The sequence below is a fragment of the Bradysia coprophila genome, chromosome II (genome assembly GCF_014529535.1).
Source record: "Bradysia coprophila strain Holo2 chromosome II, BU_Bcop_v1, whole genome shotgun sequence".
NCBI classification, from domain to species: domain Eukaryota; kingdom Metazoa; phylum Arthropoda; class Insecta; order Diptera; family Sciaridae; genus Bradysia; species Bradysia coprophila.
The window spans coordinates 3,578,046-3,600,787 of NC_050735.1; the positions used below are offsets into that span (position 1 = coordinate 3,578,046).

The window sequence follows — 22,742 nt, forward strand, 5'->3', positions numbered from 1 at the left end:
TACAAAATAAGAGGTCTAAAAAATCAGTTCTCTATTATTGGAGTGCGTTGGTTATACGTTTCGAATTTTATAGAAAAAATCGGTGTATTTTGGAGACAGACATACGTAGATCAATTTTGTGCTTAGAATAATGTTTTACGTCGTTCAAAAATAAATTGTCGGAATGCCCTACCTTAATTCTCTCATTTACATATCAATCCATCAGTCAATTATTACTATCAGCAGTCTTGCGAGCTGACAGCTGAGAGGCTGAATGTATCAACCTTGTTCTCCTAAAACAATGTTAATATTTTACTGAGACACACAGAGCTTCTCGACTAATTGATGATGATAATATTAACAAATGGTGCACTTGATACTCGACTATTATATTAGTAGTTGTAATGTATAATTACGTTGTATTCACGAAACCATACAACAACTACATACGACAACAATGCACCCATTCATTCTCTCGATTTGATAATGCAATACACAAATAATTTTGTTTCAAAATTATTTATTTGTGACCAATTGTTAAATAATCTACTATACGTTGCAGTACGTAGTCAACATTGGGAACGGTACGGATGGAATGTTGTTAATTCAATTTCAAAAGTCGTCCAAAAGTTGAATGTTTGGAAGGTCTTAGAAGTCAAAAGTGAAATTTCAATTTCAAGAAACTTAAATTGAATCAGTGTTATATAGAGTGTATCCAACTACGTCTTGTGTACCCCTACTTTGATATTAAAGAAAATATAGAAAACTGGGAGATAGTTGATAAAAAGGGCTCGCATACTTCAACAGTTCCGTTCCATAAGAATATTCGTGCATGTTATGTGAATTGAATAAGTATCTCATTTTATCTGTGTAATTTTATCTCGCACACGAAAACAAACCGAAAATATTTGTCTTATCTTAATCCATTAATTAGATTAAGTTCGTCGTAGACGAATTAAAGTGAAAATATACGGTGCGCTTGTTAATATACAAAAAGAAGCTCTACCAACAATTAATGATGAATTTAAAGAGAGGAAAAACCGGTCTGATCTATGACTTCCGTATGACCGAACATCGTTGCCTTTGGAATAGTGGTTATCCAGAATGCCCGGAACGATTTACACGAATACTAGCTCGGTATGGAACAAAGTAATCCTTGAAATTTTTTGTTTGATTTATACATCACGCGTTGTCAGATGCGACGAATTAAAACTTATTGAGCGTTGTCATTCAATACCGTCCCGGCCGGCTACACTGAACGAAATTCTTCTTAAGCATACTCGTGAACATTATGACGTATTGAAAGCGTTTGATGGAGAAACTGACGAGGAGAAATTGGAAGAAATGTGCACTCATTATGACATATTCATTCATCCGGTATACAAATCATGTAACTGTAGGTGGTAACATTCGATTAATTCATGTGTCTAACTCCATAGTCTACGTTTGAGTTATCAATGTTAGCAGTCGGCTGTGCCGTCGAATTGGTAGATAAAATACTTTTAGGTGAAGTACAGAATGGCATGGCTGTTATTCGTCCGCCAGGTCATCATGCAATGGAATCACGATTTGATGGCTTCTGCTTTTTCAACAACGTTGCGATTGCTGCCCAGCATGCCATCAATAACCATTCCGTCTGTTTCAACAATCTCCATTTCTCCATTTTTCTTCTATCTTCTTTTCTAGGTGAACCGAATCCTGATCGTTGACTTTGATGTCCACCATGGTAATGGTACTCAACAATTATTCTATGACGATCCTCGAGTCTTATATTTTTCCATTCATCGATTCGACTATGGGATATTTTTCCCAGGTTTACGCGAATCCGATTTTGATTATGTGGGCGAGGGAAGAGGTATCGGTTTTAATTTCAACGTGGCATTGAATAAAAGTGGAATGACAAATTCAGATTATTTGGCTATTTGGCAACAGATTCTTTTGCCAGTAGCTACGGAAGTGCGTGACATAAAATATTTAATGCGAGGTCATATTAAAAAGTAAAAAAATCTTCCACAGTTTCAACCTGAGTTAGTACTAATATCAGCTGGATATGATGCTGCTTATGGATGTGCATTAGTACGTTGATCTCAGTTTCAGAAGAATGACGATTATATTCATCAAACAAAATTATTTATTCAAGGGTGAGATGGAAATAACACCCGCATGTTATGCACATTTAGTATCACCATTAGCTGCTCTTGCTAACGGTAGGATTGCTGCCTTCTTAGAAGGTGGATATAATCTCGAATCTTTGGCTGAAAGTGCAGCAATTACATTGAAAACATTTTTGGGTGATCCGTGTCCACTCCTAGAAATGTTGGATGAACCGAGCGACAGGTAGAGATAAAAGTCAAAACTACTATTGGTAGTCCGTACGATCGATGTACTCTATTTTAGTGTTCGAGACAGCATCTTGAACTGCATTCAATCGCACAAAGCATACTGGTCATCCTTACAAGTTCACAAAGAGTATAGTCTTTCGGCCCCAATCGGCGACAAATCTAATATTCATGAAGTTATTCAAAAATTCATCGACGATAAAGCACTGAATCCTTGGCACAATTGCGAATACTACGATCCGCACATGATTTTCTCTAATCAAACTCGGAGTAAGGAGACTGACGAAAAGATCAGCAAACATCTTCAACACTTGAAGAGTGTCACCAATCTCGATAAACCTTTGAACCGAACCTGCATCGTTGTGTGAGTCGGTCGTTTGATTATTTCAGTCTGAATTTCGTAGAATTAAATTTCCAACAGTTCGGAAAGGAGCGTAGATATCGAACGATTTCTGTTGGAACATGATTTGTCGGATAGTTTATATCAACCGGATAAACGTTATCAACCTTTAACAACTCCATTAACTTTGGAGCTGTTGCAAAATGTTCTCGAAGAAAAATACTTGAATGGAATTCATATGGAGATCGGAGAAAGTACGGTCGCAGATAATATTGCATTAGCATCGCAATATGCGACTGAAGTCCACGGACTGACACGGTTAGCTCCTTTATCGAATAAATCAACAATAGAAATTTCAAACACAAATTTTCAGTGTATTGGTTGTTGACTTGTGTAAGACCAACCGACAGAATATCGACACGCAGCCTGATGGGAACGGAAACATTTTGTATACGTCCTTGAGTCTTGGCGATGCCAAGGACACTTGCTACAATGGCAATGGTGTTAATGTTCCAATGAACAAGGTAAGTCCTCCCGCTAGTCACATCTTAGCCTCTGCTACTCTTACTTCACATGCTTCATACCTTTTTCCAAAGGAAACAGTCGGTGATTCCGATTATGTGGCAGCATTTCAACGAATCATCATGCCTATCGCTTATGAATTCAATCCAGAATTGGTGTTGGTTTCTGCAGATTTTGCTGCAATCAATGAACTTTTTGAAGCTAATATTTCAGCGGAAATATTCGGCTATTTAGCACATTGGCTCTCAGCTTTGGCCAATGGAAAAGTGATCCTTTTCTTGAAAGGTGAATGCAATGCAACATCAACCAGTATCAACGGATTGTTTGGAAATCCATTAAAAATGCCAAAAAGACAAACCGGCACGAAAGTGAACAATATTGAGACTATTCAAAGTGTCCTGACGATTCAGCAGAACAATTGGAAGTCGTTGAAATTTAATAAAATGTTGCCATCCGCATAAATCCGATATTTACATTTGATGGCAATTGTAATACTTTTTACACAAAATAATTAAATTCGCAGCAAAATATGAACAGTAAATTTCAATTCAACAAACGATTTTAACAACCAACAAGAAAATCCTCAGATTTGGCAATTTATTTGGGCCGAGGTTACAGCATTGTATCTGCCGTTGATCTGGTGTCTTAATTGTAATCGACCAATGGTACAAAACTTTATTTTACCTGGAAGCCAGACTAACTCCAGGGGTGGCGTTATCTAATATGCAGAACAATCACCAAAACAAACAAACAGAGCACAATTACTCTTCCCTTTCCCATGGATCGCGTGAAGCATTTTATCTCCACTTTCGCTTCACGCGATCCATGGGAAAGGGAAGAGTAATTGTGCTCTGTTTGTTTTGGTGATTGTTCTGCATATTAGATAACGCCACCCCTGGAGTTAGTCTGGCTTCCAGGTAAAATAATGTTTTGTACCATTGGTCGATTACAATGGAGTTAGTCTGGCTTCCAGGTAAAATAATGTTTTGTACCATTGGTCGATTACAATGAATTGGCTACAGAACATCGACTACTGAAGCGATCTTCCTTATTTGTATAGTCCTCTTTTCCTTATTTGTATGGTCCTTATAGTCCGGGTTCTTATGTCATCCTGCTCGATTCAGAACTTTTTTGATTTTTGACGACAGGATATGATTGGACTTTCCTAACTAAATTTTTTTTCTGGTGCTTGTACGTATCAGAGTAACATGAGATATACCGTGATGATGCACCCCCTTTCCCACATACATTTTTTTCTAAATTGAACTTTTCGAATGTTTTTTTATCATTTTAACCGAATGAATTACTAGAGCAAAGTGTCTCTGAATGATCCCCACAATATGACAATGCTTGAGTGTCCTCTAAGTACTCCAAAGTGCTCCTAACGCTAGAACTCAAGGATAAAGTGAGCTTCCATCAGTTCTTTTTCGACTCTTCTTTGTTTTTATACTTGAAGGCATCCAGAGGCATCCACCTGCAATCAATACGTCCAAAAACAGGAACTCATTAACGGTACTTTTCATCAACTGTAGTTCGGAGTTTTTACTTTCGATAATTTTCTCTACTGGGCTCAATGCAGTGTATTAGGTACCTAATGTGACATTTCTAAAATGAACCGCTCCTGCCTGGTATATTTTACTGTACCGTATTAAATTCCAATGTTGGTGACAGAAGGGCGATTGTAGACAGCTGTTGTTGATAATTCAGCGTTTTAAAAGTTATTATCAAAGCACCAAGCAGGGTAATAGAAAAAAATAAAGTATGTAATTTTGGCAGTGTCAAATGTCATTTTTATTTTATAAGATTTTTACACTCTTAAAAATGCGGTAAGACCCAAGATATATTTGAAAAATAGGCACGAACGTTCTTTCAATGAAAATATGATCACTGTAATGTACATTATATTAACAAATAATCTAACATCACGTTAGCAGTCTGCATACAAATAACTAAATTACGTGACTGAATGTAAATTCTTTAATAAAAGTTAAATGAAAATTCTTCGCAGTAACCACTTTTTCGTTTTCAAATTTGCCTCCAATGCGGCATCTCACGGCGACTCCTGTCTAATATAATGTAAATGGCAACTCGTACTAAAAACTACTCTATTTGACACCAAAAAATCTCTATTACCCTGCTAGGTGCTTTGTTATTATGCAAAAAAAATTGCGAAATGAGGGTATATTTGTCAGTAGGATCCTTTGCTTCGCTCGCTTGACAACCACATCGTGTGATAAACATATCCAGTTCTGCAACGTGTTTCATACAACGTTTCATGCAATTTCGTCGCAGAATTCCAACAATATCTAATGGTATTTTGATGTACTCTTTATCTCACAAAGTTGTATTAAATCATTTCTTTCACGAGTGATAAAAGATATACCAAAATGCCATTGCACTTCATGAAATTGTATCTTCTTCAGTTTAAACAAAGTAAAAAAAAATCGATGCGACATTAAAAACGAATTTATTAAAAACAAAATGGAAACAATTCCCATAACTAGTCTAAATTGAACGTACAAATCAAATAATTTAAATTCTCAGGATTTTTTTTATATTTTAATAAGAATTGTGAGACAGACTAATCTCCTTTTTACGGACTTTAATATTATTTTTTGAGAAGATAAATATTTTTGTGCAACAATTTTAGTTTTAATAAATCTTTTTTTTGTTTCCTTTTCTATTTTTTTTGCGGTTAAAAATGTTCAGAGCTTAAAACGCCATTCGGAACCTGTGTGAAAAGGGAGTAAACTAGTAGTATCAACAATTTCAAAGCAAAACCTAAACAAAATTAAGATTAAAAACGTTGTTACATTGTCAAGTGCCTGATTGTATGTTTGTGTCGATGTTTGTGTGTTGGGGAACATTCATAAATTACGTAACGCTATCATCAGTGCTGTCATTAAAATTAAATCTTAAATAATTCGAGAAATACGCTCTACAGGAAGTGAAAACTTTGTCCTACCCCCAATGTACCACTTGAATGGGGGGGATAGAATATAGTTTTAACTTACCATAGCGCGCATTTCTCGAGTTATTTAAGATTTAATTTTGATGAGAGCACCGAAAAAGCGGTACGTATTTTATGTATGATCCCGTATTTGGCGTCGGAAGCTTCTACATTGATTTACGTGTTATAGTTGCATTATATGGTGAAGAAAAAAAAATGTTCAAAGAAAAAAAAGCAATGATAATTGTGTTGGGGCACATTAAATGAGTCAAAATTGTTGTAATATGAAATCCCCTTCCCCATTCCTTCCAATGTTTGGTGTTTTGGTGTTTCTTTCTCTTTAAAATATTCACTCGCTTGTAAATTTTGAAAAATAAATCAACTTCTCTACCCATTGAATTAACTGTTGAATGAAGCCAATTGGAATTGTGACTCTAGAATGTGTAGGTGTGTACGCAACAGAGAATTTGTTACTATTGAAATGGATGGACTGTAGATTTCGAGCATCGATATAATATACTATATTATATCGATGATTGCTAGTGAAAGCTTTCAAATGTAAAAGAAGCAAAATTTTCAACTTAATTTTGAATTGTCTCGTTAAACAAAATTACAAAAAAACTGAAAAATTAATTCGCTTTGCTTTATTTTAAATGTTTCACAACATTTGAGCCTTACAATTAATTTAAAATATTTTTACAGTTGATTTTTATGTTACTGTGTCCTGACCGAAATACTATCATTGTTTAGCCATAATATCTGAAGAGATTTTGTTTTAAAATTTGTAGTACAGTCACTAACATTCTAAGACCAGACAATTTATAAAATGTTCGTTTTTAGATATTTTGGAAATTTCCTAGTATTTAAAACATCCTTGTCACATGCTTAACCGTATGATTACGAACACCAATGAACAAACAATGGTCATTTGACGTTTTAACCACTGGGAATCTCAAAAACATTCAATAAATAAAATTTCAAACAGTGGCTAGTTTTGGAATGTTACTCACTGTAAAATCACTGTCACTAAAACAAATTTATTTCAAATGATTGATTCATAAACTGAAGACTGCAATCATAACATTTTATTGAAAATTGAAGCAAGTTTTCGTTTTAAAATTATTTTATTTTGGAATGTAACATTATGCAGTCAAAACGATTAGACATTAGGGCAAGGCCTAGTTTTTTTTTAGAAAATATTGGCCGATTTATTTGAAAACATTCTCTAAAAATTTGCAGATCTTTGTTCTAAAATTGTTTTCATTAAAAATCAAGGAATCATAAAACTTACTGACATATTTCTGGCCTAGACATTCTTAAAATCGATTTTTCAGCATGAAGCCGTGATGGCTCATTTTTGGTCAAATGGAGAAAAATGTGGATCTGGTTGTGGTCTACATTTTTCTCCATTTGAACAAAAATGCGCCCTCATGGCTTCATGGTGAAAAATCGACTTTAAGAATGTCTTGGCCAGAAATATTTTTGTGGGTTTTATGATTCTTTCTCGAAATTGTAAGAACTTCTAGAATTTTGTAGGAAATTTGTTTTTCTAAAAAATAGGCTTTGCAATACTGTCATTATAGAAACTATTCATCATTAACAATATCTTAGAAGTCCAACTCGTCATCTTCATCGTCGCTCCGGCAAAGAAGTTTTCTAAAACACAAAATGTTCAATTTTTGTAAAAGTCTGTAATGGACCAGATTAGGGGCAAAAGGTACCAAACAAAATGAGTATTTCAACAACAGATTCGAAACCATTTACAGTCGGCTATGTCATCTGTAAACCACAGAAGTAAGTGCCCTGACTAACAAGTTCTAACATTTTTGAAAAGAGTTGGCATTTTAGATCAAAGTAACTATTTTGTTGAATCCTTGTTGAATAATAAAATTCAGTTTTAACGAACTGTCACACAATCTCCATTCACAGTTTTAGGTCCCTACAGAGTTTAGTTTCTAGACTGTAACAGTTGTTTAACTAATTAGTTATAACGCATGGTAACACGTTTTTATGAGAATGAGAGGTTAACAAAGCCTTTTAGCACCACTCAGGATCAACATTTTTCCCAAACAACTTCGGAAAAATAAACGTAACAGTACTGAGGTATGTAAATTCATTCTGTCCACGTTTGTACACTTGGGAAGAAGTCCTTTGTTTGGTACCCTTTCATTTCTTTGTACATCTCTACAAACTATTCGAATTACAGCTATTACGACGTGCAAATCAAATTCTTTGCTGTTAAATTATTAATAAATTGAGTGTCCGCTTCCACTGTTGTGGCATGTATCCCGAGCAAAATTTACTCAATCTGATAACCGAAAGAACAATTTGTAAAGGTACATAATCTGCATAATCTACATAGTCTGCTGGTGAAAGTTGAATACGATGTCCGATTAACCGACGAAAGGTTAAATACTCGTCTTCTAACTCATCAAAAAAAAAGAGTTGGCAGCAGGAACGTAATTTACTATTAATGAATCATCAAGACAGAAAATTTTAAAGTTTCATGGATGAATTTTCATTGACTATAAATGGATATTGGTTTTGATTAAGATTGTATTTTGCACTGACATTGACTATTGTTAGATGCCCTGTGATATGATCCTCTATTTCGTTTTATTTAAAGAAAAATTGAACAGCAAAAGACCTATGTCAGTTAATAGTGAATTGTAGCCTCATTTTTGAACTCTCCTGAATGTCTGCACCAATTTATAGTGACGGCAACTTATTCATTGTATGGGTATAAGGAAGAGTATGTTTCCCATTATCATTACCTGAGCGCTTTCAAACTCAATTCAATTCAATCTCGAAGCCATAGACAGCTATAAGAAATTCTGACTTATGGCCAGAGCGTAATACAATGAACCACCTGCTGTACTATTGTAAAATAGTTTCGTGGAAACACTTACAAAAAGCTGGTTGACATTACTAATGATTTATGACACACAAATGGTATGAATTAGCATGCCCGAGGTCATAAGAAATAAAGACTAGAAACATAGTCGTGATGTTTGTATGTGCAGGAAGGAAAGCTTGAAAAGATCAATGTATAAAAGTGAAGATCATTAACGATTTATTCGATGAATGCAAGATGATGGTGCTGATGGTAACTTTCGTTATTGGTTTTGATCATTCATCAAGTCTATTACGTGCCTTCAACCATTTTTCTTTATTTCGTTCTCTAACAAAAGCAAAGTGGATGAAGAAAACTACTTACTCTTCTTTGGTTGGAAATTTCTCCGCATAAACTCTAGACTTGCGGCAAGCTTTATCACAGCAAGGACAATACCAATAGCTCAGCACACCAATCGATATTGCAAATAAAACATTCGGAATGATTAGCGACAGAATCAAATGTTTTAGATTGTCTTCCCACGAATAGCGTGTTATTACCATTTCCGGGTACGCTCGACTGTAAAAACACGGAAACGGTTCGCCAATGTGTGAGAAACTGCAAAACGAAAAGTGAATAAAGGCGTAATTCACACTACAGTTCATGTTGCATCAAATACCCATATTGTTTAGCAAACTCGGTACAGTTAACCCGAGGCGGATAACCACATCCTTCCGAATTGATCAACAAACGGGTGTCAGCTACGTCCCATTCGATTGAATCTAAGCGTCTCGGCTTATTTTGCCAATCGTCCCACGGAATTTTCGAATAATTTACTAGCAACTGATGGCATCTGAATTTTCAAAATTACATTAATTTCCGAAAAAAACCTGATCTGAATAAAAACTGATAAAACGTACCGTGTTGCTGCGGTTGTACAGCCCTCCCGACAAGACGACCAAGTACAATTCTTCAGTCCTTCACCGTAGACATGATCTACCACCATACAGGTGACTGGTGCTTGATCATAGTCAGCCACTATTGTTGATATAGCTGGATCCACCACAAACGGGATGAGAAATAAAAATGCGAAGACAGAAAGAATCGCAGTAGTGCCTGAAAAACGTTTGAAGATGTTCGCTTTTTAGGGATGTTAGGCGAGGAACAGGTCAGACAAAATTAGCTCAGTCGCCTAACAGGGATGTACAGGCAATATAGAAGTCAGTATGATTTGAAGCTAACACCATTAGACTTCCGTTGTACATAGCGGTTCTGCACTATTGAACTTATTCAAAATTAAATCTCGATTTAGGCGATAGAGTTAATTTTGCATGACCTGTTTCTTGGTCACTCTTACTAGAAAAATGTTTTCCACAATTAAGGATCTCTAATTTCCCTATTTGATTCTCACTTCTCACTTGCATGTGAGAGTGAACCCTTACCGGTACATAAATGCATCTTACAACAGGTGATGAGAATTGTCTCGTGGTGCTATCACATCACATTTATGAGTTAAGAACTGTGAGCTTATTTTTACTGGGAATCTTAAAAAGTTTTGATGGAATCCAAAAAAGCTCAAATAGTTTGAGAATCGACGCTTTCTAATTCCTGGGTTCTTTTTGGGTTTCAGCAAATATTCCAAGTTTGTAAATTAAAAACCATGCACGCCGTTCTCGAAAACTCTCCGAATTCTATTATTTTGTGTTGGATATAAACGAAACAGAATTCACGAATGTCTTGAGCTTTCAACTTTCAAAGGACTAACTCATAAAATAAGAAATAATTGTTGGTGTTCGTACAGAAGACACACTCTTGAGCAGGTCCGTTTTCATTAAGAGGAACTAAAAAGTAGTCATGGAATCGCTGCCGTTTTAAGCCAAAATAACGTATCACATGGTATGAGTGCTTCGGATAGCTAGTTGAACGTCTTTTAAATAACCACTGGAAAGTTGAAATATATCAGTGGAATGCAATAGAAGCTTAAAGTTCTCGAAAGCTCTTTTCAAGCAAAGACACAAATGTGACACGTTGATTTGGTTTAACATAGCAGATCGGCAGAGAACCTTTTTTTTGACAGTTAGGCTGCTTTTGATTCCATTGAAAAAGTGGAATATTTTAGCGAAATACAAAAGTTTAAGCTTCTTTAAGCTCTCTAGATGTGTTGAGAAACAAAGATGCAAATGGCGTAACATGGAAGATTGTTGAGAGGGTTTAAAACTTTTGAAGTTTGTGATTTATGATTTTTTTTTTGAATGCGAAGGTTCACTTACCTAGACATAAAGACGTATAAAATTTGGCTTTTTCCAACAATTCGGCTATCACTTCTTCGGCTTCGGGTGACTTAGGTCGACTATGTACACTTAATTTGCTACTAGCTAGGCTATTTAAACTATTCATTATACTAGGCACTCCTGACATAGAGGCTGTTATTGTGTTTCCATCGGCTGAACCAGTCATTCTCTTAAATAATTTGTTCTAATTTGTTGCGTTATTGTTTATCTTTAACTTTTTGTTTCACGTTTTTATTTTATTGTTTTAATTTACCTTAACAGCTACGGTTTATTTGACTAAAATTTATTTATTTTTATTTTATTTGGTTTTTGGTGGTTGTAAGCGTTTGAATATTTAATTCCTTTTTAAGAATTCAATTTATTAAATTGCATTTTATTGAATATTATCACCTCGAATTTGAATTATAATTTTCTTTTCTTTTTAATTTTTATTTTTTTTAGTTTAAATTTACTTTTTATATAAAAATGACGAAAGGTACGAATTTCCTTCAAAATATTTTCTTCTTCTAAATATTTATTAAGATATGAATTTGTGTGATTAATTTATTGTGGTTGTTATCGTCACGCATCCCTCCGACTTAAAATTCTTTTGTCGTTTTAATTGTTCTTCTTTTCGGATTTATTTTTTGTTAATTAAACTTAAAAATTTTATAACAAATTAGAAAAACCATAATAACAAAGAAATTTCAAATCAATTCGATTCCGGATCAGTTCAAAGTAAAAATATTATCCATCTTACGCATAATATTTAAACGTCGTGCGTAAATATTGTCCAATCGTATTGAATTTCATTACGATGATTTGAATTAGATTTAATTCACATGAGAAATTCGATATTATTGAGCAAAAGATTAATTTATAGATAAAGAGCAAAACGCTTTGTGTGTTGAATGATTGTTGGGTTCTTTGGTTGATATAAAAGCAAATTTTAAAATTGTGAATTGTTTTTGAAATTTTTGAGAGAATATCTTCATCAAAATCTATAGCAATAAATCGTGTGTTTTATTGAAGCGAGAAAACTCCAGCCTGATGTACTGGACTGTCTTCTTGAAGCAGAGGAATGCCTGGAAAGGAAAACAAATGGTTAGGGTTAGGTTTCATCTATTCCTTAAGCTTAACATCTGTTGTGGACTAGTAAGGTAACAGTAAGGCTGGTCGCTTTTCGAAACCGGTCACACCTAATTTACCACACGGTGGGGTTGAACAAAACTTAAATAGAGTCGCGATACCACCTCTGATTTTTCTTCATTGAAGGACTCAAATACTATCAGGAACCACATTCAGTTCGCAGATCCTTCAGCCACGTAACCACAGCCAGCTAAAGTCGAAATTTCGACATTTTTAAATGGTAATATGTCCAAGATGAAGAGAGTTTGAAACTCTTTGAATAGCGATATCAGTAGAGGATGCCATGCTCTATTGAACGCCGAGAATGGATTTTACAAAATTTGTCTGAATTGTACAATATTTGAAAAAATTTATTTTCACAATCCTCGACGAAACTTCAACTCATCTGTAATACACAGAGACCCTTCTTGTATCAAAACAATAATGCCTGATCAGCCTGCAGTCTTAGCTTTACAACGATACCAAACTTACCATACCAGCCTCACAACAAGTATCTGTTACGACATTTCGTTTGCAGCAAGGTCACTCTACGACGAAATTTTCAATTTATCATCCATCTTCAAGTGCCCGTTCCTTTAGGATGAGTGGTATTGTTATCCATTCTTCATAAATAAGTGGTTTGCGGAGCATTTTTTACAATGATTACGTGCATCTGGAGTCGGCTAAAACTGATTTCCACATATGTTTGGGGTAAATTTCCTCTAACATGTAGCGAAATCAGCTTTAACCGACTACAGATGCACGTAATTATAGTAAAGAATGCTCCAAATAACTCAAACCACTTATTTATGAAGAATGGATGTGAATAATGTTTCTCCGAAACGGCTGGACAGATCCGGAAACTGAATACAGTTTTGTGTAGTACTCGAGTCCCTCAACCAGAACATGAAAAAAAAATCAGAGGTGGTGTCGCGACTCTATTTAAGTTTTGTTCAACGCCACCGTGACCATGTTTGATAAATTATTGCTGGAACGTAAATCTACGGGTATGGCACTATGTAAGTTAAATTTCATGTTAACGCAGACGGTGGCGCCAATATTTCTGTTTGAGAAAAACGAATTCTGTAAATTCTTGGACGTGACATACTTTCCTTCCAAAATAATTCACCAAATACGAACAGGCCATAAGGTGATTCCCTGTGCGCATATCGAATTTTTCTTCGATTTCCTATATTTGCGCCCCTGTATATTGAACCTTTATTCTACTAGCCCTATGCACCTTTTGGTAGGCAGTCTGGTTCTAACATAAATACTTTTTTTTTGTATAAAACTCCGAAAGCGAACTTCGTCGAGTCAGTAGTTAGCATAATTTATCAAACCCGGCAGATGCGACTCTCGTCAACTTTTTGGATAATGAAACTGTTCTCAGGACAGTTTATAAAACGCACGCACGTAAGGAAAGAAATACTTGTTTTCCCGCAACACCATTTCTTCCCTTAAGCCCATGTTTTAATAATTTTGTAGAAACTCGGTCACTGTTTTGGACTGCCTGACAGTCTGTAAGAAAATTTTTGGTTACTACCGGTATTCCTAGAAAATTATCAGAATAGTGCACGAGTTTGATCGGAGAATGTATTCTAGCTACGGTCAAGTTTGTCCTTTGTTTAAATGAAAACACAAAAATTGATTTTCACAGCAGCGGGAATCGCAGGGATTTCTTTCAAAATCTATTTACGTCGGGTGAAAGGAAACCTTAACAATTAATTTTTCAGATCACTGTCAAATCTAAACTTAATCTTCTAATTTCTATTATAAAATTTTGACAATAATTACGGGATGGATCTCAAAGCGCCATAACATTATCACCACCTCCAGCCTCTCCCATATTGTCTTGATTACTCTTCGATCCAGGAACGGCTGCACCTCCCGTACAGCCTTTGAATCGCATTTTTGCATCGTCTCCGACATGCACAGTACGCTGGCACAATACTAAGCACGTACACGAAACAACAAACAAACAAGACGGGACCACTGATGCTATCAAAAATTGCTTGTAAGTTGTCTCCAAATCGAATCGGGATACAACAATGTTAACATTATCGTTCGAAAAAAAGCATGGAAATCTGGCACGGGCATTGTGATCGGTGCCGTCTTTGCCATATTCACGTAAAAACTCTTTGCACTCATCCCGTAAAGTATTTACACATCCTTCTAAGTTTATCATCAATCGTGATTCGTTTGCTATGGTTAAATCGATGTCCAGCGGAGCGATGGTTTTAACCGGTTGTGCGACAGCCACATGTAGATAGCTAAGGTATGTAAAATTAGTTAAATCGGTCAATTCGCCCTTATCCAACACAGATCCATTAATGCAATCGAATGCATCAAAACTATCGTAACTATCAGTGGAGCCTGACGAATTGGTAATAGTAAAACATGAAGCCATCAGAACATTGTCCTGTGACTCATTCCAAATCTCTTTTTTCGTCTCTATATCGAATGCACTTTGACATTGCGACAGATACACTTTATCACCACTTAGCAACACCAAATTTTTATTCCTTGTTGGAATATCGACGCACCGTCGATCACAATTATATGGCGTACGGATTTTTCTACAAGTTCCACGATTACACGAAAACAGTCCATCGATATCGATGCACGTTATTTTCCCTCTACGACCGGAACACTTCATTGGTGGATCAGTATTATGAAACACACATTCGAATGCATCCGTTATATTGATACACATTCCCGTCGTACAGTTAAACGTTCCAGTTAGATTCTTACACTCATCCGCTATGCATCTGGCTTTTTTGGCATTTTCCTGGTCAATACCGTAACAAGTCTTATTCGCCGAATTCGAACAATTGGCAAACGTTAAACTACTGCCGTTATTCCGTAAATTCACATAGATCTGGATGCAACTACCCGATGTTTTACTTAGACACCATTCTCCGCACGATCCCCATTCACAATTGTCACGAGTCACACTGCGCGTTGTTGTACACATTACCGGAACTTCGCTTATTTGGCTTTTAAATGCTCTGGTAGCTGGCATGTAAATGGCAACTGTTGGAGAAAAATTTACTTTGACTAGGGATCTTAGCTCAAAACAAACAAAAAACTGGAAACGATTTAACGACTCGTATTTTCGGTTCATGCATATCTCTCCCCAAATGTAGGTCTCATTTAGCATTGACCTGAATTTTCCGGCCTACCAATTCCTCCATGTCCTTTTAATGTTTTATTAATTTCATTTTCACAACGGAGGTGAGAGTGCCGTCATGTCAGGGATTATTTTTGAGGTAACGGTTTTCCATATTTTGTCCTAATTTTCCAAAAAAATATTTTTCAGGAAAATGTAGGAAAATTCGGAAAAATGTCTTACGAAAAAAAACCTTGGGTTCCGTTGTTGGGAAAATTATTTGTTTACATCGACCAGAAAAGTGAAAGTTCCATTTTCTCGTGTGATTTGTCGTCGTCGCTACGCTCTGAACACCATCGAAAAGCTTATTACTTTTCTTATCTTGCCCGCTAAAATAACTTCAGCTCCAAATTCCCTATTTTTGCGCAAAGGCATCAATAGATAGCTCCGAAGAAAATGTGTGGGTTGGTTACCACTCATAGAGATAGAAAATTTTACATCGGTTCTTCATTGTGATGTATGGTTTGGTTATTATATGCCTAACGTAAACACGACCTGCAAGTAGGTGGTTTCTTGATGCGAAATTTTTTGAAGAGCCACAGAAGCCAGAGGTTTGAGGTTGGTTGTTTTAATACGATTTTGAGCCGTTACATCATTTCTTAGCTTCGATACGGAATTCATTGTTCCTTCAGACGATCAGTCAATACAAACTTACCAGTTAAATAAACCAATGCCACCGAACTCAAAACTAAAGTCATTTGACATATGCATATCGTTCCACAAATACGTTGATCCTGTGGCGGTACAACCAGATCCTCGACTGGTATTTTCTTTTTCCCCATTATATCGTGTTTTGCACTAACTGTTCACTTGAATACACACTCACAATATTTATCAAAGCTACCTGAACATCGTTATGGTCCAATAAAGTTTCTCACTTTTTTATGTAATCACACTTTTCCCCCTGTGTGTGTTGTTTTAATGTGCGAAAAATTATTGATTATGTAACTGACCTAGTCATGACATGATGCAGCATACCCTCGATTCATTCAAATTAATTAATTAAATTCAATTGAATGGTTGATTTATGGTTACGAATTGGTGGTAGAAATGGATTTTATCATTGTCTCAAGTGAATCCAATATTATAGTTCCATCACAAACATTCACTTCACTTAAATAATTAAATAAAGAAACAACCTTTTCGTCGGAAACGTTTTATCACAATTATTGCAGATCAAATGTCCGTGGGTTAAATATTTATTCTCTTTTGTCAGCTAAACAATTACTCAAGTGGTTTTTCTGCTATTCCAATTTATTGCAAAATCCAATAGTTTACTCGAAAGCTCAGTTACATGGCACAAATGAAACGAACTTTATAACCAATACCTCAGTTTCAACTGCAGAGATTGGATGCGCGCGCATTGAATCGATATTTTTGACAGAATATGGGTTCATGTTGATAAATCTGTTTGACGCCAACAATTTACAGATTGAATAGGAGTTCCTTTTCTGCTATTTTTCCTTTTATATGTATTATGTTTATGCGACTTTCTACTTTATAGCGAACTATAATCTAGAATTTGAATTTCCTCTATGTGTAATTTTCTATTCAGTAATTACGTACACGTTCCTGTTTTGTCGTCTGCTGTATAGCGAAAAAAAAATTGTATTGACATGTTGGACAACATGTTATGTTGAGATTCGAAATGCAGTACCTTGTTTTTGAATGCATTTGCATGTCATGAATGAATTCCATTTTTTTTTTGCACTTTACACCACCCACCCACTATGTACGATACCATTTGTAAAGTTTAGCTTCAATGGAAATTATAGGATGTTGATTGTCCTTAATACATTCAATGTTTAATTTGCATCAAATATTTAGTGCACTCAACATAAAACCAATTCTGAAACCATTGCAGAAAAAAAAATATCATGATCGGAGTTCGTGACGCTAGTACTCCATCCCTAACAAAATAAAAGAACAACCAACGGGAGGACTAAGGAACCTATATATAGGTGAACATTTCAACTTTTCCTTATTAAACCGAATCAAAACGATTTTACAAACAAAAATTGTGTTACAAATGGTAATAATCATCGGTAAAATTCTCGTCGACATATTTTCTTGTTAAAATTTTCTCGTTTAAAATTGATTACGTTTTCAGAATGTGTCACCAAAGCTGATATCAAGTGTTTTGGAAGTTTAATTTTTAAAAGACTAGCGTCACCTTTATCTCTTTTGAGGGACTTTATTTTTTATTCAAGAGTACTTTTCCTATCGTACCGAATGTCATTGTTTAAACTAACTCAACATAACAAGAATCAAATAAAATTCGAAAGTTTTTGAAATCAACCGAAACTTTACTCCCTAGTGAGATAAATGGGACATTATTTCATGCTCTCGAACTTTGTCTTGTTGGTTAAATAAGCATACTGACACATCTATGCTGTTATGAAAAAAAATGCATTCAATCGGATGAAAGTATCCCTCAACCAACCCTCTGTACCAATAACCCTCACTTCCATTTTCCATAATTCCTCCTATTATAGATACGAAATTTACTATAGGTCTGCACATAGAGGAAGACTACCTAGAGGAATTATGGGGTCCTAGTGCGCATATATTGTAATCATTGTAATACGAATAAATTTTATGCACATCCTAAGGTCTAGAAAACAGGAACCAATTTGTGGTACATTTTGTTCGAATTATTGTAGATTTTTGTAAGATGTACATGTCCAAGTGATTTGTACAGTTTACTCATTTTATCTCGTCATTTCTTGTAGAGGAAACGAGGAAGATATCACGCGAGCAAAGTTCCCGAATTTTACCATTGGCTGGCGTGCTATTTCCTTCTATTGGTCACCAGTAGCAAATAGCATCTGTCCCAGTATTGGCTCGCGAAGTTTCCACCTCTTTCATAAATTACGTAACGCATTTTTAGTGCTGTAATCAAAATGAAATCTTAAGTTACTCGAGAAATGTGCGGTCTGCAAAGTTGAGACTATTTTATCACGCTGATATACCCGCTAAATGGGGAAATAGAGCTTAATTTTAACTTTACATAGCTGGTATTTTACGAGTTATGTAGGATTAAATATTGATAACAGCACTGAAACAAAAAACTAAAATATGCGAGTGTGTGAAAACACCACTGGTTTCAGAGTGATTTGGTGAGGAAACTTTCGTCCATTCATTTGAATCCTTGAAAGGACTGTGGACCTTGGGACCGTTTCTTTTTTCGAAGGCATTTCCATGATAATCATAGAAGTTTAAACTTGTGTTCAAGCGAAATGCAAAGAGAAAAGGAGAGTTTTTCAAGGTCCCTAAACAACTGACATCCATTTTAAGTGGTGCATTCTGCATTTGAGTGCAAGCATTAAAAAAAGAAATTTCATGCAAAAAATTTCGCCACAAAAGGCTTTCACATGGTATTTAATTTAGTATTCCATGACCTGTCCCGAGGTGAACGAAATTTCGTTTGGAAATAGCTCAAAGGCGAAAGGTTTCTTCCAAGCGCAACCTTCATTGAAATTTATTTTATCTACTATTGGACCAAATTTCGAGCTATTTTGGTTAAAAGTTGTGTTACTCACAGGACAGGTGGTGGATAGCTTCATATTTATATCCGTCAGACAGATTCTGTCTTCAGTTACAATTTTTATTAATTTTTGTCATTTATTAGTTAACTTACTTATTAAAGTTAAAAGGAAAAATCTTATTGAGAACCCTAGACGAACTGCATAAATCAAGATTTTCCGAGGGGCAAACCACTCGATTTGCAACTCATTTGCAACTCATTTGCAACTCTCTTTTTTCACGTGCAACTCTTTTTCTGTGCAACTCTTTTGCAACTTCGTATTTAACTTGTTTTCATCCAAAAAATGTAAAGAAAATCAACATTTGTTAAAAACAAAAAAAATGGAAAAACATTAAACGTTCCTAATAGAGATGCCTATGTAAAATGCCGACATCGATGTTCCTAAGGAGCGACAAAAATATTCAATGGACCCTATTAGGGTAAAATTTACAACGATTATCGGTAAATTATCGGCAAATCCCATTGATTTCAACGATGTGGAATGTAAAATCAATGGGCGGGCACTCAAATTCAATTTTTCTCATCTTGATTGTTCTATTTTTGTCAAAAACGGGCATATATTCAAGGCACTTCGAGCATGAGCAATACTCTCAATAGAGCACTTAAAGTCGACAGTGTATCATATAAATTTTGGCACTGTAAAAAAATTTGGCAGGCTGACAGCTGTCACTCGAAATACTTTTTCTTGAAGTGCGATTTGATCAAATAATTTTGCAGTGGTGAAAGAGAATGTTGAAAATAGTGTGCCCTCATCGAGCTCACTTAAATGAACTGGTTTATTCCTAGTAAACTGGACTTTTACATACAAATTTTGACATATCAAGACTTGTTGAATAACTTTCTATTTTCTCTCTTTTATCGCTCTTTTAACACTTTAATAAAGTTCAGTGAACAGTGTTCACTATTTGTGGTTCAAGTAATCGTTTGAATAACATTTATTATTTATTTCTTCCGCGTGCAACTCTTTTTTTATTCTCGAATGCAACTCTTTTGCAACTCATTTTGAGCGTGCCACTCCGGTGCAACTCTTTTTTTTTTCGCGTGCAACTCTTTGCAACTCATTTGCAACTCTTTTGAGTGGTTTGCCCCTCGAGATATTCGTACTTAAATAATCCATACAATTTTATACATTCTGATTGACTTAATTATTTACTATTGAAGTCATTAGTAAACCATAATAATAATTTCTCGGATATTTCATTACACGTGCCCTTCGACAATATTTAAAAAAAAAATCATCATTCATCACGCTTCCCTCTTAAAAAAGTTATTTGAGAGAAGTTTAATATACTTCTGAATTTTCACCGCGTTCCGTCTATAAATAAGGGCCTTTCATGACATCGTCAAACAAACGCAATGGACAAAAAACATATACATTATTCTAATACATTATGTACATCACGGAATGTTTACCCATATATATGTGGTCTTACAACTCATAGATCCGTAACTATGTCACTTTATTATGGCGTCAATATTGACTGCTTTTTGTACATCAGACTGACTGACGCTTTTATTAATTTAAGCTTTTTCAGAATGGTTATATTTAAGTGAATTTTTTTTTCTCTAGCATATTTGAAAGGTCATCAATGTTATTGCTATACAATACTGATATACGTAGAGAGAACTAAAAATAAAAACTTCATTTGATGTGGAGGAACAATGGGATGGTGAAAGCGATTGATTTTCAATAATGTGGGTGGGAATCTAGGAGGTCATTAATAAAATAAAGTGAATTTGAAACGATACATATATCATTCGGTAGTGAGTCTTCTGTTAGTTTCTGTTCTTGTTACAGCTTTTGCAAAATACAAATTTTTTGCCGTTTCACTGCAATTGTTTTTTTTTCTGTGTTCTATCCCGATATTTCGTACTGAGTCGACGCAGCCTTACTGACACTTTCCGAACACAAAATCTCCGCATTATATTACACATAACCAGGGTAAAAAAAGTGATTTTCTATTAGAATTCCTTTTTTTATAAATTTCAATTACCTGACGTTATAATATTGTAGGTTGATTTTAATCGAACTTAATTTTATAAAATAATTTATTTATCACGTGATAGATTTTTGCTTACTTTGTACGAACTGTGATAAAGGAAACACTTCACACAAACATTTTTTTCGTGTATACTAACAACACGACATAGCACATATATCCTTTTTACTTTCGTCGGTGTGTGCTTTCACTTCAATAATATGGTGAACTAGAAACCGAACGTTATATTGTGTAGCACCACCAATGCCAGGTATGTAGCAGGCGCGAGTTTCACAAACATGAAATGACTGTGACACGAAGTGTATTGAGAAGGTAGTAGTTTAGCGAAGAAGAAAGTACATTGGAAAGTTTGCTGTTGACAACGCCACAATATGACAGATTGTGATGTTGGTAGCAATGTAGAAAAGTATGGCAACATCAATTATTGGCATACTCTTCCACATTAATTCGGTCTATTGTAGTTGCCAGTCAATAAAACGGGTACTGACAACGCACTCCGAGAACAGCAATAAATAAGAGGACTCCACGACACAGTAGTCTAAAAATTCCCATATAAATTCAGTTTTTTTATGTTGGTATATGCCACTGTGTTCCATAAAAAAGAAGAGGCCAAATGACCGTTAATAAAATCTGGTCTTGTGCTGTGCCTGCCTTACTCGCTCCGATCGAATAGAAAACTTAGGACAAGTGAACAAGTGCTAGAAAACTCGTTAAAGTACGACACAATATACTATTTAACGTCATTGCGCTCAGGATGTGAGATTGTCAACCCGAGGCGAAGCAGAGATTGAAAACGCATAGTATTCGAGAAATTCCGGTTTAGGCACAAGTTAGCAACAAGAATTTAGGTACGGCTCCGATTTTCTGCTCCTATAATATGTCTCACATCTAACACACATTTTATAACTGGGCACGTATGATTCGAGGATAGTGAGACCTTTTACAAGTGTGTATTAGGGTGAAGCGTTTTGACGAAAGTATTTTGTTTTTTAAGGCCTGCGGGTAGGGTTCGATGCAGAATGGTCCTCTGATCACGAAAAACCGACTTTTTAATGTCAAAGCTATAGTGAGATTGGTTCTGGCCAAGGTAAATATAGCGATGAGGTAATACCATTCAGACGCGCGGCCTAGCACATAAGTTCGATGCCAATGACATCTTTTTTTAAATGGTTGACTACGATTTACTTGTATTTCACAAAAATATTTTCGCTTTCTCACAACAGATGACCCGACTTTCTATTCCATTTTTTGCTGTCAACGAAGGGATGTGCCACCGCACATCTGATTCGGTTATATATATCATTACCTCCTCACTATAATTTACCTTGGTTCTGACGACTGTGTGGAAAAAAATTTGCTAAGTGTATATGATAATTACTTGTAGAGACCGTGGCTTCAATTTGGCATACTTTAAAATAAAAAAAATTGACTCACCGATGAAAAATCACAAAAAGTTCTCCCGACCATGAGTTTTTGAGAATTTTTCTGGATTTAAAGCTTTGTTAAATCTGTGACTGGAAATCAATATAGCCGTGTCGTAGCTCATTTTAAAAGAAATTTCAAGAGCTTTCAAATGAATATAGACTCGACGTAAAGTTTTACCGGGTTACAGATTCATTGACCTTCTAGTCAGCAAAAAATGGTACGAGAAAAACCAGATTTTTT

At 35.3% G+C, this 22,742-nt stretch overlaps 3 protein-coding genes across 3 annotated transcripts; 1 reads left to right on the top strand and 2 right to left on the bottom strand.

The window, feature by feature from the left end:
• Positions 1–521: 521 nt before the first annotated feature.
• On the top strand, positions 522–3,714 carry LOC119066580 (histone deacetylase 6-like). Its single transcript, XM_037169140.1, has 10 exons — positions 522–1,116; positions 1,176–1,356; positions 1,419–1,613; positions 1,666–1,935; positions 1,996–2,055; positions 2,120–2,316; positions 2,377–2,682; positions 2,740–2,976; positions 3,032–3,182; positions 3,255–3,714. The coding sequence occupies exons 1-10, from the start codon at positions 995–997 to the stop codon at positions 3,639–3,641; spliced, it is 2,106 nt and encodes a 701-aa protein (XP_037025035.1). The 5' UTR covers positions 522–994; the 3' UTR covers positions 3,642–3,714.
• A 3,858-nt stretch (positions 3,715–7,572) lies between these two features.
• LOC119067142 (protein tipE) lies at positions 7,573–11,892 on the bottom strand. Its single transcript, XM_037169943.1, has 5 exons — positions 11,234–11,892; positions 9,884–10,079; positions 9,643–9,816; positions 9,348–9,581; positions 7,573–7,786 (listed from the first exon to the last, which is right to left on the bottom strand). The coding sequence occupies exons 1-5, from the start codon at positions 11,418–11,420 to the stop codon at positions 7,738–7,740; spliced, it is 840 nt and encodes a 279-aa protein (XP_037025838.1). The 5' UTR covers positions 11,421–11,892; the 3' UTR covers positions 7,573–7,737.
• A 238-nt stretch (positions 11,893–12,130) lies between these two features.
• LOC119066880 lies at positions 12,131–17,030 on the bottom strand. Its single transcript, XM_037169568.1, has 3 exons — positions 16,186–17,030; positions 14,156–15,394; positions 12,131–12,318 (listed from the first exon to the last, which is right to left on the bottom strand). The coding sequence occupies exons 1-2, from the start codon at positions 16,310–16,312 to the stop codon at positions 14,166–14,168; spliced, it is 1,356 nt and encodes a 451-aa protein (XP_037025463.1). The 5' UTR covers positions 16,313–17,030; the 3' UTR covers positions 12,131–12,318; positions 14,156–14,165.
• Between the last annotated feature and the right edge of the window lie 5,712 nt (positions 17,031–22,742).

What these genes read in the sequence shown, in the direction of transcription:
- LOC119066580 (XM_037169140.1), top strand. Translation starts at nt 995, where the DNA reads ATGATGAATTTAAAGAGAGGAAAAACCGGTCTGATCTATGACTTCCGT. An exon ending in TTTACACGAATACTAGCTCG is followed by an intron (nt 1,117 to 1,175) that starts GTATGGAACAAA and finishes ACGCGTTGTCAG; the next exon opens with ATGCGACGAATTAAAACTTA. An exon ending in GAAGTCCACGGACTGACACG is followed by an intron (nt 2,977 to 3,031) that starts GTTAGCTCCTTT and finishes ACAAATTTTCAG; the next exon opens with TGTATTGGTTGTTGACTTGT.
- LOC119067142 (XM_037169943.1), bottom strand. Translation starts at nt 11,420, where the DNA reads ATGACTGGTTCAGCCGATGGAAACACAATAACAGCCTCTATGTCAGGA. An exon ending in TTATACGTCTTTATGTCTAG is followed by an intron (nt 10,080 to 11,233) that starts GTAAGTGAACCT and finishes AACGTTTTTCAG; the next exon opens with GCACTACTGCGATTCTTTCT. An exon ending in AAATTTCCAACCAAAGAAGA is followed by an intron (nt 7,787 to 9,347) that starts GTAAGTAGTTTT and finishes TTTGTGTTTTAG; the next exon opens with AAAACTTCTTTGCCGGAGCG.
- LOC119066880 (XM_037169568.1), bottom strand. Translation starts at nt 16,312, where the DNA reads ATGGGGAAAAAGAAAATACCAGTCGAGGATCTGGTTGTACCGCCACAG. An exon ending in GGCATTGGTTTATTTAACTG is followed by an intron (nt 15,395 to 16,185) that starts GTAAGTTTGTAT and finishes TTTCTCCAACAG; the next exon opens with TTGCCATTTACATGCCAGCT.